At 38.4% G+C, this 15,463-nt stretch overlaps 1 protein-coding gene across 1 annotated transcript in view; it reads left to right on the forward strand.

The window, feature by feature from the left end:
* The window catches only part of egfl6 (EGF-like-domain, multiple 6), an 88,697-nt gene extending 73,523 nt beyond the window's left edge, over positions 1 to 15,174 (forward strand). Inside the window, exons 10-13 of the mRNA XM_020533994.2 lie at positions 3,430 to 3,510; positions 6,233 to 6,328; positions 8,939 to 9,207; positions 13,849 to 15,174. Coding sequence (XP_020389583.1) covers positions 3,430 to 3,510; positions 6,233 to 6,328; positions 8,939 to 9,207; positions 13,849 to 13,959 — 557 coding nt within the window. The 3' untranslated portion in view covers positions 13,960 to 15,174. The remainder of the gene's footprint in view (positions 1 to 3,429; positions 3,511 to 6,232; positions 6,329 to 8,938; positions 9,208 to 13,848) is intronic.
* The last annotated feature ends 289 nt before the right edge of the window (positions 15,175 to 15,463 follow it).

Below are 15,463 nucleotides of genomic sequence, written 5' to 3' on the forward strand. Positions count from 1 at the left end.
TCCTACTGAATCGCCGCGGCACTAACATAGGCCTGTGCGGGCTAAAGCTCTGTTCATCCAGCTCTACACCTTGTTACCTCAGGCTGAATTATGTCTGATTAACGTGTACCTATTCAATATAATGCATCCAACCTCCTGTTGGATGATCATTATACTGATTGTTGTGTGTAGCTAATGGTTGCCTGCCTCAGCAGGACACTCAAGGTCATTATTTACGACTTGAACTTTAGCCCGCACAGGCCTATGTTAGTGCCGCGGCGATTCAGTAGGATGTTATCCCTCATGAAATGTAACGATCATGGGGAGTTCTGTTGTGTCCCACCAGCAGCTGCCCATAGAAAAGAAAGGGCACCCCCTAAAGTTTTTTTTTTCAATATTGTACTGGAGCTTTTGATGGAGAAGGAAGAAAGGAGGAGAGTTGTCCTGTATCTACAGGGTGCCAAATGAGTGGGCAGAAAAATAATTGGCCAAAGTGAATGCCAGGAATTTGGCCCAAAGGATTTGGCTGTAGTTTCATGATCTCTTTCAAGTGGTTAAAGTTGGGGTATGTATCTTCAGTTGGGTGCCTATTTGTCCCGTTCTATACCAAACAGCCTGGTTTTCAGATGGTCTAGCCATTGCTCTCTTTCATCCGAGCTCCCACACAAAAAAAAGAAATGGCTCTGACTGGGCCTCTATCTGCTGTTATCAGTGGTGAGGAAGGCATCTCGCCTTCCTTTCTCAGGCCACTAGTTAACATAGCAGTCAAGCCCTGACAACAATGATTCCTTGTAAGCTGGGGGGAGAAAAGTACCGAGTGCAAAAATTCCTCAGTCACAATTTTTGCATTCGTTGCAGCAAAAGTGAAAATCCATCTACATAAGTCAAAATCAGCCCACTTACAGAGGAAAGTACAGCTTAGTTATTTTCTCAATTCGCTTAGCATGGTGGTATTCAGGGATTCCTTTCACTTGCATCATTTTACAGAACAGTTTAGTTACCTCATGCCTTTTTAACGGAAACACTTCTCATTTCATCGGCATTCATGGAAAGTTTACAGCACCATCACCAAGAAACAATTTTATACTGACTTGATAGAGGTGTACAAAATAAACAGAGGTATAGATAGAATGGATAGCCAGAGACTTTTTCCTAGGGTGGAGTTAGCTATTACGAGGGGGCATAGGTTTAAAGTGAGTGGAGGTAGATATAGGGGAGACAACAGAGGTAGGTTCTTTACTCAGAGAGTGGTCGGGGTGTGGACTGCATTGCCGGGGGGGGCAGCGGAGTTGGCCTTATTAGGGGCATTTAAGCGGCTATTAGATAGGCATTTGGATGATAGTATAAGGTTGGGATGGAGGTTAGATAGACCTTAGGTTTAGGGTAAAAGTTCAGCACAACATCATGGGCTGAAAGGCCTGTACTGTGCTGTACAGTTCTATGTTCTAAATGCGATGAGAATTAATTTATGAGAATACTGCAGGTAAATGGAAAGTGATTGTAATAGATTTATGCATATTAAAAATTCAAAGGGTGGCCTTAACACAGTCTTGAAATGTCTTACATAATCAATGAATCAAGAGAAGACAGGTACTGCGTCCAAGCATGTAGGTACCCAACGGTACATATAAAGATGTAGTTGTTTTAAAATGCAAGCAATACAATTCTATCAGCACTTGTGAATGAGTGGCAGGCAACAATGTTTGAATAAGTGTGACAGGAGTTGTGCTGGTTATTTTCATTCACTGTACCTTCTGAGGAAGATTTTGACAGGATGGAAATGACTAGATGTTGGCATCATTTATACCTGTCCCCAATGATGTAATAATTCCCAGGGGAAACCTCTTTATCTAGGTCATTCTCAGCACCCCTGAAAACAGCAGCCCCGTATATTTATTTGACAAGACTTCTGCCATTGATGGTGGCACTGTTTTGGGACTATAACACGAATTGTGCAGATGAACAGTGCAGCAATATGTTTAGTGAGCAATAGTGATTACATTACCAGATGAGTAATCCAGAATCCAGGGACAATAATTTTAGTTAAAGTTTAGTCACCCAGGTTTGGGGATTTAATTTCGGTTCTTTTTAAGCTCAAAAATAGGAAGGTAGCCTCAACAAAATCTATCATGGACCAATCTGATTGTTACAAGAACTCAAAAGTTCAAAACTGTCTTTTTGGAAAGAAAACCTGATGGTCTTACTCCTGATCTGGTCTATATGCAAAGTTGCTGATGCATAACTAGCCTCTGAAGTGGCCCGGCAAGACCCTTTTTCAGGGATTTTTCATTTTGATTCATGCAATTTGCAATATAGCTTCACTCATTGAACTCGGACGAAAGACTGCTGCCATAGACTAATGCCTTGTGATATAGCTGTACCTCTGCCTTAGGGCTGCACCTGGTGCATCACATATCAGGTCCAAAATGCTTTGTGTATTATCCTTTTAAGTATTCTTGAGAGTTCAGTGTTACCAAGAAGCTTTCTTGTCATTCACTATCTTCAGAAATGAACAATATCTGTTTTTCTTGTGAGATCTGCTGGATTACATCATGTGTGCTTCATATGGACTTTATTGCTTAATTAAATTTGTAGATCCCACACTGATCACCATATTGTGCGCATTGCTATCCATATCTTCCAAATGGGTGTGTTCCTTATGTGGTCTACTCTGTGCAAGAATAGTCACCTTGTTCTCTAGTGAGACTAGTCTTGTAGCATAAATAAGATGTATTTACTGCTTCCCTGAAACTCTTTACTGCTTTTACAAATAGACTCCACATTACAACAGAGAATGTTGGAAGGACGTACCTTAGGTCTGTCTCCTGTGAGATCCTACTTTTCTCTTCCACTAGGCCTTCATGACAACATCACAGCGCATAGTGCTTCTTGCACTCAAATCAAATATTAACCCTTTCAAACCCACGTAAACTCCTTAAACAGGATAAAGAAGACAAGCTTCCATTCCCTGAAACACTTAAACGAATCAGTTGGGTGTTTTCAACAATCACCCAACAGCTTCATAGTCACTGTTTACTAACTCCGGCCAATTATTTCCAGATTTTTAAACATTAAATTCAAAATTTTAAAACTGTCATTTGAATTTGTGCTTTCTGAATTATTATTCTAAGCATATGGGTTACAGGTCTATCAGTCACATGAATTACAACACTTTTTCGTTTAATCCAGTTGAGTTCACTACTCAGCAGCACCAACATTCTCCTTTGATTGTATTTTCTTAGAGGGAAGGACCTGTCATTGTTTCAGTGTTGCTCTGTGGTTGAGCTGAACATTTGAGGGTTTTTCAGGGTAAACCAAATCCCATCATGTAGCTCCGTATAATATATACCGTTAATTTAGTGGAATTCACTTAAAGTTATGTGCACTGGGTTTAGAATGTGTCACCGGGCCTCACAGAATAAGTTTTTCTGTTTCCTAATGATTTTTCAGTTCCCAGGCGGAATGAAGCCGCAGTGTTTAGACCTCTTCTGGGCAAGGAAGAAATCACTGTACAGGAACCACTTATTGATGGTAAGGCTGAAATTTGCTTGTGACATTGAACCTCTAAAAGTGGATGATTCCAGTGCTATAACTTGCAGTCAGCATACTGTCACCACAGGTTTGAAGGGGGTCCTTGCCTGAACATCTCAACTGCAGCAGTGCTAATAGGTGGACGATATGAGATGAGCCACCCACTTGCTCAATATACAGCACCAGCGTCCCCATTGAAAGTGGAAGCAATTTTAGTTTGTGGGCAAAAGACCTGGGCTTCATTTAAATGCTGTAAGTGCCAAACAAGCTTTCCAGTAGAGTTTCACTGAACTCAGGCAGGTTCCACCGCAGTTGGCAGTGAAGTTAGAGCATGGAGCAGGAAGATGACCAGGTGACCAAGTCCAAGTTGGCAACAGCCTAGATTAATTTTTAGGGCACTGAGTGGAATAATTGTCCATCTATGCTTAAGAAGAATAATCAAAATGTCATATTTTGGGGTCTCTTTTTATAACATTGACAGTGAAACGCCAGAAAGTGCTTCAAATACTTTGGTCCCAAAATGATATTCATTTTGTCCACCACATTTATATATTGGAAGGTGCACAAAACAGGCAGACACCTCAACTACCCAGTGGTAGACCTTGAAAAATGCAAGGTGAATCTGTGAGGGAAGTCCACCAACCCTGTTTTATGGCCAATTAACACAAATTCACCAAGTTAAAAATCAACTCCAAACTGCTCATGGCTAAAAAAAAGTCATACAAAAGAGGTTTACCGAGTAATTGATTCAGTTCTCTGTGTTTCCTTGAAACAGAACAGCACATCAGTTCTGTAGAGTGAGAGATGGTGGCATAATGGTAATGTTACTGGCAAGTAATCCACAGACCTACTCTACTGCACTGGTTAACATGGTTTCAAATCTCAGCATGGCAGCTATGGAATTTAAGTTCAAATTTAAAAAAAAATCTGAAATTGAAAGCAAGTCTCTGTAATTGTAACATTCCAAAGGAGTCACAAACAAATTCCTTTTGATAAACTGGCAGTCTTTAAACTACTATGATACTTGCTAAGTAAGTTCAAGACAAGCCAGGGATCCTACGCAGCTATCCCTATCATTGTGACCTAAATATAAATCCCAGCTGCACTTATGCAGAGGCATAAACAATGCTGCATGTTACCAAAGAAGGTCAGCATTGGAGAATAACTGGAGCACTAATCACCTTAAACCCAGCAAATGAGACAGTACTGCTTGACCCTGGGGATTTTCGATCACCAAATTAAAAAAAAATAGTGATTATGAATCTATTATTAGTTGTTTCAAAACCTCATTTGGTTTACTCATGTCCTTGAGGGAAGAAAATCTGTCATCCTTTCTGCTGCATAAAAGTCTCGAGACCCTGGAGTCATCTTATGCTGGTGTCTTGAAGTTGTACATCACCAAATGTAAATAGCACAATATGGGCAGAGTTAGAACACTTAAGACTCTGGAAGATGCACATGAACACACAAAGAGTATAGATTAGTCTTTGCCTAATGTAACAACAGATCAGAGCTTGGTATATTTATGATTATCATGCACAGTATTAATGTATGATAAATATTGTTACTTTAATGCCTTCTCCTTGACCGGTCTGTCTTGCATCCAAACGTAAAGGCTGGTATCAAACCATACAATAGAAAACTTAACTGGTCTAGCTGACACACAAATCCAGTCCAAGCAATGCCTTTTTCACTCGGTTCAAAGGGCAATTGAGGACAGGCAACATATATTGCTCTTGTCAGCAATACCCACATCCCATAAAAGAATAAAGGAAATTATGTGTGAGAAAATCAGGCATGACTCCTCTGGCTCAATATTCTCTTCATCTAAAAGAGATTAGTCACCCATTTCCTTAAGTAACTTCTTTTAAATGCACATCTGCATGTTTTCTAGAAATGAACTTCTGCTAGGTGGACCTCAAAGGAGAGAAAGTGAGCATAACATGGTAGTCTATTAATTCAACTACTTGGATTATGAACAAGATGCTCAAGAATAGCAGGAGGTGTGCCTATGCCAATGAAATCCTAGTACTTGCTAAGGTATTTGGCAGAAGTGGTATTGGTCTTGTCCCAAAGATGGAGGTTTATAATGCAAGGCTGCTCCAAGATTTAACAAAGAAGATGGCATAAATTAAGAACTAGCAATTTCATAGCACAAAGCTGGGTACACAAAATGGGTGACAAATTGGCTTCCCGTTATGTATTCTACAAGCTTTTCCTTTTTCATTCCAAAGTTAATTAAAACCGCTTGATTCTTAAAGTCTTGGAAGAAAGAAACTGACGACGGTCTTGGAGAAGAACTAAATTAGAGAGGGAGATTCCAATGATAAGTTTTCATTTCCACAAAATGGAGGATAGGAGGAGCCAATAGGATGAGGTATCCGAAATTCAGAGGAAATGCAACAGGAAAGTTCAAAGGATTGCTGGCCATGAAAGACTTGATAAAATAGAAAAGTACCATAAATGTTACCTGAGGGTGTACTCATGATGAACATTGCTTCACAGGGCTGATAGGAAGAACCTTTCAGCAAGTAGACAGTGCACTATTTCAGGGATGAAAATGTGTGGCATGGGATGGCTCCACCATTGGGAGAATTTTTAAGTCTCTTCAGTAACCTTTATCAAAGATTTCAATTGTAAAGGACATTAAAATAAATTAATATCTCAGTTGATATTGATTAAATAAGAAAGCTTCTGTAATTTATTCTGTAATTTATTTTAGACTTTTCTGTGGACTGCAGTTTTAATCAAGGAGTTTGTGAGTGGGTGCAGGACACAGAGGATAACTTTGACTGGGAAGTCGCTGATCGGCCTAATGGTAATTACTGTTTCAATTAAGGTACATCTTACTGGAAAGACAATTAATTTTTAATCTAAAGTATTGCTTATAACATCATGTAGCCAGGCATATGTGTGTGCTTGTTTTAAGTGATTGGATCATTGACATACATCTGGAAATTAGAATATTGGGGCAGTAATTTTCATCATCAGATTACTTCTGTCAATTACCATTTGCAAAGTAATTACATTTGCATCAACAGTTTGTATAATGATGTGATGAAGATATCAATGCCTTATGATTATATAAAGAGCGTGAAGAAGACAGAAGCTCTATCTAGGTCTTGAGAGAATGGTTGTACCCATTAAGCTGTAAGGAAAGAGTTTTTCCAGATTACTCAATCAACTCCAGCACCAAGACTTTGGATGATAAAAGGGAGTTCGATCTCATACACAGAACAAAACACTATTGTGCCCAGTGAAGCACCACAGTGAAGCAGATAGGCACCACCCATAGTAATACCTTGGTTGATATGCCTTAAAGATACTGTTAAATCTTAAAGTACTTATAAAATAACCAGAAGGAAGATTAAGAGGAACATTTTTTTAAATACAGCAAGTTGTTGTGATTTGGCAAATATTGCAGTGTTTCAAGAAAACAGCAAAGGAGCAGATTTTTAGAATTGCTGTGCCAAAGAGCCAGCATGGATATTTGGGCTGAATGATTTTCTTATGTGAATATATTTCTTTTATGTGACATGTGATTCCATGAAATCTTCCCAGGAGGCTTGATGTCCTTGTATGATGATCAGACCAGCTTTTACATTCACGCTTTCCCTCTATTTGTTTCCTTACAATCACCATCTTGATCTTTATCCTGTCTTCTCTTCCATGCTCCTAGCTCATATGCTATGTCTTTCCTTCCCTCTTGAATGTACTAGTTTTTAAATGCCAACTTGCCACCAGATAATCACTACTCATTGAATGATGTGTGTTGGTCCATGTCTGGGAGAGAATTGTGACTTTGATGGTGTGTATGTATGTGAGATTGTGCATGTGGCATATGAGAAATTGTGTGAATGTCCTTGCATCGTGTACATGTGATGAATTGTCTTTTTTATCTTCATTCATAGGATGTGGGTGTTGCTAGCTAGGCTAACATTAATTCGACTCATCCATAATTATCATTTAATAACTAGTGTTAAGGTGTACTTTTGAATTATTGTAGTCCATGTCATGAAGTTAGGAAAGACATTCAGGATTTTACCCCACTGAAGGAGCAGTAATATATTTCAGGATGGTGATTTGTTTCTAGGTTAACTCACAGGTAGCAATGTTCCCATGGATCTGCTGCCCTTGTCCTTCTTGGTGGAAAAGGTTGCAGGTTTGGAGGGAGGTGTCCAAAGGGCTTTGGTCAGTTTTTGCCAGTCTATGTCAACGTTGGAGGGAATGAATGTTTGTGGATAGCTAATCAAGCAGACTGCTTTCTCCTGGTTGGTGTCAAACTTCTGAAGTAGCTGAAACCAGCCAGGCAAGTGTGGTATATTCCATCACACTCATGACTTGTACCTTGTAGGTAGTAGACAGATGTGAGCCACTCACCACAGAATTTCCAGTCCTTGACCTATTCTTATAGCCACAGTCTTATAATGGCTGGTCCAGTTCAGTTTCCCAGGATGTTGAGAATGGGGGTATTAGAAATGGTAATGCCAGTTAATGTTAAAGAGCTGTGGTTGAATTCTCTCTTATTGGAGACGGTCATTGTGTGACATGAATGTTGCTTGGCATTTATCGAACCAGCCTGAATGTTGTCCTGGTCTTGCTGCATTTGATCATGGACTAATTCAGTATCTGAGGAGTGGTGAATGGTGCTGAACATAGTGCTGTCATTAGCAAACATCTCCGCTTCTGACTTTACGATGGAGGGAAGCTCATTGATGAAGGAACTGAAGGTGGTTGGACCTAGGACACTACTCTGAGGAACTCCTGCCGAGATGTTCTGGAGCTGAGATAACTGACCACCGACTAACATGATCTCTTCCTTTGTATTAGGTATGGCTACAACCAGTGGAGAGTTATTTTTTCCCCAACTCCCAATAACTCTAGTTTTACTAGGGTTCCTTGATACCTTGCTCAGTCAAATGCTACCTGGATGTCAAGAACAATTACCCTTACTTCCAAACTTGAGTTCAGGCCTCTTATCCATATTTGAGCCAAGGCTGTACTGTGGCAAGGACTGAGTGAACCTGGCAGAAACCAATCTACGTGTCAGTGAGCATGTTATTGTTTAGTAAGAGTCATTTGTAAGTGTCCCCCTGAATAAAGAATAAACTTGATAGCACTATCAACAACATCTTCCATCATTTTGCTAATGATTGAGGGTAGACACATGGGTGATAATTTACTGTGTTAGATTTGTCCTGCTCTTTCTTGAAAGTACAATCCTGGAGAATTTTCCACATTGCTGAGTAGATGCCAGAATTATTTCATGTTGTCACACGTTGTTTTCAACTTTGTAGGCAGCCTGAATTCAAAGCTTCAACCTCTAACTATGTTTCAATTACTGCATTAAAGAATAATTTTTATTTGAAAAACTGCTGCTACTCTAAATTGACTCTCTTATTAACCATTTCTATTTTCCGTTCACAAGGCAATGGACACTATATGGCAGTCCCAGCCATAGTCGGTCTTAAGAATCAGGTTGGTCACTTGAAGCTACTCATTAGTGATTTGACTCCAAAAAAGGATACCTGTTTGACATTTAAGTATCGGCTTGTCGGAGAAAGGGTCGGAAAACTGCGGATATTTTCGAGTATCAAAGATTCTGCAATCTGGGAGAAGACTAGAGATAAAGACGAAGGGTGGAAGGTTGGACACATCACAGTAGCAGCTAAAAACAGTTCTGAAACCCAGAGAAATGTAAGTCAGTGAACTACACACCACATTTATTGAGAAAAGCAGTTACAGTTTTTGATTGATAGGAGTGATAAGGAAAGGGAATTAATGGTTGTTTTGATAGCTTCATATTACACACAATGTGCAAGGGGAGCTGTAATCTCAACAATCAAAGGATCTTAAACTATTGGGATTAAACACTCATGCAACTAAAATAATTCATCTAGAAATTAAGCAAAATGTGACATGTGAGTGCTCCTCACTGGAATGCATGTGCTGAAAAACTAATGTACCATAAGCTGTGGTGCAATTTACATAGCTGGGAGTTCTAGCTTCTCTCTAATGCTTGACCTAACTCGCCACATTTTAGACCTAACATTGAAATGCAAGTTCTTTTTCCTCCCTTTACCTTGATGAAATGAATTGTAAAGGCAAGAAATGAATACAAGGAAGCTTTTAAGTATGGCTTCATAAAATCCTGCTAAATTTGTAGGAACTGAGTAGCTCTAGTAAATCTACATGGTCAAACACACATGTGAAATCATGAAAAACATTTTTTCCTTCAATAGTCATCAACTTGCTATCAAAATCATAGGAACAGACAGTTTTGAAATATGAGCTGATGTTGTTAGTGTATCTCACATTATGGAGAGGCCAGGTATTTCTCTCTTCTTCACTAAGGCACAGATCAGCTCCTAACCCTGTACGATTAGCTATAATAGCCAGAGAAACAGTTACTTTTCTGTGAACCAAATTTGATTTTATGTTTGGCGATCACCAAACGTTGGGAAGATCACAAATTGCAAAATGCAATTTTCCCAGTGACAAGAAGACATTTGTCAGAAAGTGAGGCAAGAAAATGCCAATAAACAAACAGAAAATCTGAAACAAAGCTCGCACAAAACCATCAGCAGTATTTTGCTCTTATTTGGATGTCAATGAAACTGAGCAGACTGTTTAAACAATGCAGATCAGAATCCTCCAGAGGTATCCATGGAGAAAGCATTTACAATCGACCTGTCTTTTCAAAGCAAGAGTTTTATTTTCAAACATTTTGCAAACACAGTTTCTCAAAGACATTGTTTCTTAAAAGGGACAATTTTTGTCAGATGTGTTTTTCTGTGTCTGAACCTATTGTAAAGCTGTACCATAGCGATACTTTCAATTGTACAGAATGCAATCGAAGCAATCAGTTAAAGTTTGGAGCAGGGAAGGTGCTTTAGTTCCTTCTAGTTTCCCTGGAAGAGCACTGCTAAAATTAAATCTTTCAAACCTGCATGCTTGGCCCTTCTATGCCTGCAATTCAGCTCCCAGCAAGTCACGATATCCCCACTCAGACCCGTCCATTCTGTTGAGAAGCAGCTGAGTTGTTTTAAGTGAAACAATGTGGAATAAGGCACCAGACATCTACAGAAGGGCAAGCAGAAAGAGGAAGGCTGCAGGACACATTGGATATATTAGGAGATCATCACTAAAACAAAAGGCTGCCCATCCAGCAGCAGGGGAAACAATGTTTTAATTGCAAGAAGTTACAATACAATTTGCATGCAAGTGTTTAACTAGGAAGAAGTCAAAAAAGGCAATAAAAACCTTAGAGATGATTGCAATAAAGGTATGGGACAATGATTCTGACAAATTAAGTGTGGGTTTTCGAGAAATGGCAGATGAAGATTGGGACGACTCCATGTACATCTTACATTAGTTTTGCAGTATGAAACCTGAAGGACAAAAATGCTTTGTAACTATTACAATAAAGACAGAAGGGCAGCATCAAATGAATGTGAAATGCCAGATAAACCCTGGTGTTTCCTGAAACATAATGAGCTTCCAGGCGATCCAAAAGTGAAATCCTTGAAGTTTCTGTGATGGAAAGATTCTCACCCCAAGACATACTATTAGTCTGTCAACCCAATGCTATGGCAAGGGTAAAGATGCAGATTTCAAGATCTTCAATACGATGATAAAGCAATTCATCTCAACAGAAGCAGTGAAAGACTTGGACTAATAATCTTAAAATGTTTCAGAAGAGATTCACAATATTTCACAGTACACATTGACTGAAAAACAAACAAAACAGCGTTGTAACAGAACGTGTTCACTTGCAGATTGACAAAGGAAATAAAGACTGGCTGAAAACAGTTAATACAGCTAAAGGAAAAGAGGTTTCTAAGGCAATAGTATAAATCAGAGTCAGCTGAGAAGATTTCTAAACCAAACCAAAGAACACATCACACCAACCGGCAGACATTGGAGAGGAACCCTACAATCCACAAACATACCATCTCGAAACACATTATGCCTGTGATCTTTTTTTCAAAAAAGTTGTCCAATTAATCATGCCCTCCACTTACTCTGTCTTTATGGCTATGAGAGTTTCAAAAGGGTTTTTTTTGTGTATCTGTATGAGAGATGGATAACTTTTACTTAGATCACCATTTTCAAAATATATATATTTATTTAAAAATTGATGCCTATTGCTGTCAAGGACCAAAGTGAGGTAAATATTTATGATTGATCATTCCAAATAAATTATAAAATGGAAAATGATAGAACAGAGTAACATAGTTTACTAACCAACAGATTAGGGTCTTTTCAGGGTTCACAGTTTTAACAGTCATTAGAATTTGTTCATTATGAGTTGTGGCACTGGACGGTTCTTAAATTATGTCTTAAAACTTAAACCATGATCTGCCTCCATACTCCAAGGTACCTACAAATGTTTGAATTGTCGATTTATATTTATATGTGGCCCACCATAACATGCACCCAAAATAGTCCATACAGACTAAAACTTCTACATTCAGTTTCAAACAAAGCTTGAGAACTTAAAAAGTCAAACTATTAACATAATATAATTGCTCAAAAGCTCTCTTCTTTTACCCCAAAGGAATCATTACTTTTGTGGAATTTAGTTCTGAAGCAAAGGAAATTGGCATGCAGCTGCATTTGATATTTTCTGCAACAGCAATAATTTTTTTTTGTGAACACATATCTTAAAAAAATTTATGAGCTGTACAGTAATACATTATAGTTAACTTGTACTAAAAACCAGAACAGAATCATGCTTGCAACTTAGCAACACTCTTTTCAACAGTGGTATTTCACTGTAGCCTAATTATAATTATGCTAAAGCGCTTCCTTTTTCAAAAAAAAATACACTAAATTTAGTCAGTACATTTGGGGACTCGGCCGAGGAAGGGATCTGCTCTAGTTGGTGAATGGAAGTGCTACTTCTGGACCACAAGAAACCACGTAAAAGTACAATTTTCCTTTGGAAGGACCTTCTTCGGAGGGTCAGTTCAGACTTGATGGGCTGAATGGCCTCCTTCTGCACTACAGGGATTCTATGATTCTATGATTTGGGAGCCAGAAGCTCCTGAGAAATCCACAGTTCTAGCATGTTCTTCATTTATTGTTAAATTTAATTCACACTACTGGTGTTTCAATCAGGCTACTACTCGGGTCTGATAATTAGGATGCTGCCTGGCTTTTTATGAGAGTTTGTCTTTGGCCTGATTTCATTTGAAATTTAAAATTTAAAAGGGATGGCAATACATTATAGTTAACTTGTACTGAAAACCAGAACAGAATCATGCTTGCAACTTAGCAACACTCTTTTCAACACTGGTATTTCACTGTAGCCTAATTATAATTATGCTGAAGCGCTTCCTTTTCTAAAAAAAAATACACTAAATTTAGTCAGTAGATTTGGGGACTCGGGCCTGTGCTGCTCTTTGGGGCTTTTTTTTAATCTCCTTTGTCCTCTCCCAGCCAGTTGGGTAACGGCGTAATTAAAAAAAAATCACAGTTATAAATTGTACAGAAATATGGTGCATTAAACCTCTAAAGCTATGAGCAGAAGAGTAAACTCCTTCAACTCTAATTCCTCCAGATCTTAGTTATATCAATAATCAGGAGTCAATGAGCCAATCAGAAATGCAGAAGTATTGACAAAGACTGGCAAAAAAAAAATCATTATTTTACTCATTCTTGGGAAGTTAGCATCCTGCTCATGTCCAACATTTATTGCCAATTTAGTTGGCCTATGAAAATGATAATGATTGGCCTTTTTTTATAAACCTCTGTAAGTCCATGTTTGTGGCAATCTGACACAAATAAAGGCTTTGCTAAGTCACATCTGAAAGGACATTAGTGCACTTGTTGCATTTTTATGACATGCTCCAGATCACAATACATGTTGTTTTCTTTCATTAATACTTATTTTAAAAAAACTGAATTCAAATTCTGAACATCTCTGGATAACTAATCCAATAAAATATTTTGGGTATGTTTTGCAAATGGAAACTGCTAGAATGCCAATATAGTTCTGCTATGAAACAAGATGCCATGAAAGATCAACAAGCTCTGGATAAAATATGTCAAGATTCACTGGTCACAAAGCCAACTTAAGTGGCTGGCGTTAGTCTAGAATTAACAGCAATGGAACAAATTCTATCAGCACCATTGTTGCTATTGAGTTGACAGACGGGAATTCAGTATTGCTCGTAAGAGCAACAGAACCTCTATATGAGCAGCTAGTTGTAGTATGAGTCTTTGGTTGTAGGGCAATCCATTTCCAAAAAAAAACAAGGGAAATCATTTGTTATTGTCACTTATGATGTTTGCGTTTGAATTTCTGTTTCTACTTTTTACATTATTTTGTAGATCATTTTTGAAGCAGAGCGAGGAAAAGGCAGATTTGGAGAGATTGGATTGGACAATGTTATCCTGAACTCTGGACCCTGCCAAGGAGAGATCTCAGAGAATGGTAACTGATAGAGATATATGAAATTTTGAACTCCTGAATTCTTCAGTCTACAAACATGTGTGAACACTAAAACTTACTTCAGACCAAAATGCTCTCCAGCATAAAAGTTGTGACAGATTTCCCACGGCGAAGAAGTAATTTTATTCTGTTGCCTACAGAGTTTTTTCATTGCAGGATTTTTACACATTTGGTTTTTATATTAACTGCTATAAGTACCTTCTCTGTATAATTTTAACACTGTTGTATCAGTTCAGCAAAAATGCTGTGTACGTCAGTTATACACTTTCCCAATGATCTCTAAAAGTAACTACTCAATTTCCAGTTCTTTTACTTGACCTATTGAATATCCAGTTCATCAAATGAATTTTTACTGTCAGGGGTCATTGACAACAGTATTTTGTCCAATCCCATATTATATGCTAACCAAGTAGGGTGATTAAGCACAAGGTTTTTGTAAATGTAAATGTATTAATAAAGTACTCTATGATATTTGGAAAAAAGAACAATGTAATTTGTAAACATGGCACAGTCTTTACCTTTAGGATTTGAAGCAATTTCCTGTAGATTTTAAGGAATGATATTTCCTGGATTCTTCCCTATAATGCCTGGGAAAAATTACTTTAATGGATTCCACAGAGAGGAAAGCAGGGTAGAGTGTTCAGGTTAGGGTTTGACAAAGTTGTCATTGTCCAGATCTGCAGCCCCTCCTCGCTTTGAACATCCCCCAGGATTAGGACGTTCCACAAATGGGAGGAGCTTGGTCATTATTGCAGTAGGTGCAGTTCAGTGTATCTATTTACTTTGGGAAATCCAAGTCTTCTAGCCCCAAACCTCCTCCTGTCATGACTAAAGGATGCCCATTTCTTGTAATACCCCAAGAAGGTAGAGATGCCCTTTGTGCATGAGAACCCTCAGATCAGAGAGTCTGAGATCGTTTTGGCAGGAGGGTGAAAGTGGCCCGAAAATTCTAATTCAGCTTTTATTTCAGGTACCCACAAACCTTTGGGACTCATGGCTTTCCTCCTAATGCTCTCCACTGTCAAGCAGTAGGGTCCTCAAGATTGGTACAAGTGGGAACTGTTAGTTGGAAAAAAAAATCTGGGCTAATGTTTCGCATGGTGGTAAAATACAAGTTCTTTAACAAAAAAAGTGTGAATCCACCACTTTAAAACGACTGCTAAATAATTATCTGTGCCTTGATCTATAACTTCAGTGTTCTGTACCAGTGATGAATTTTGATATAGATATTTTGTATTATTTTTTGTGTATTTGTACAACATTTTGCAATAAAATGTCTCTTTTCAGATAAATGCTCTTTTCTGGACCCAATTACATCGCAACTTTCATTAGCTAAGGCATTGAATATAGGAGTTAGGCAGCTCTGAGGAAGGGTCACTGGACCCAAAAAGTTAATTCCAATTTCTCTCCACAGATGTTGCCATACCTGCTGAGCTTTTCCAGCAATTTCTGTTTTTGTTTCTGATTTCCAGCATCCACAGTTCTTTTGGTTTT

Source organism: Rhincodon typus, chromosome 11, assembly GCF_021869965.1.
Source record: "Rhincodon typus isolate 14 chromosome 11, sRhiTyp1.1, whole genome shotgun sequence".
Taxonomy (NCBI): Eukaryota; Metazoa; Chordata; class Chondrichthyes; order Orectolobiformes; family Rhincodontidae; genus Rhincodon; species Rhincodon typus.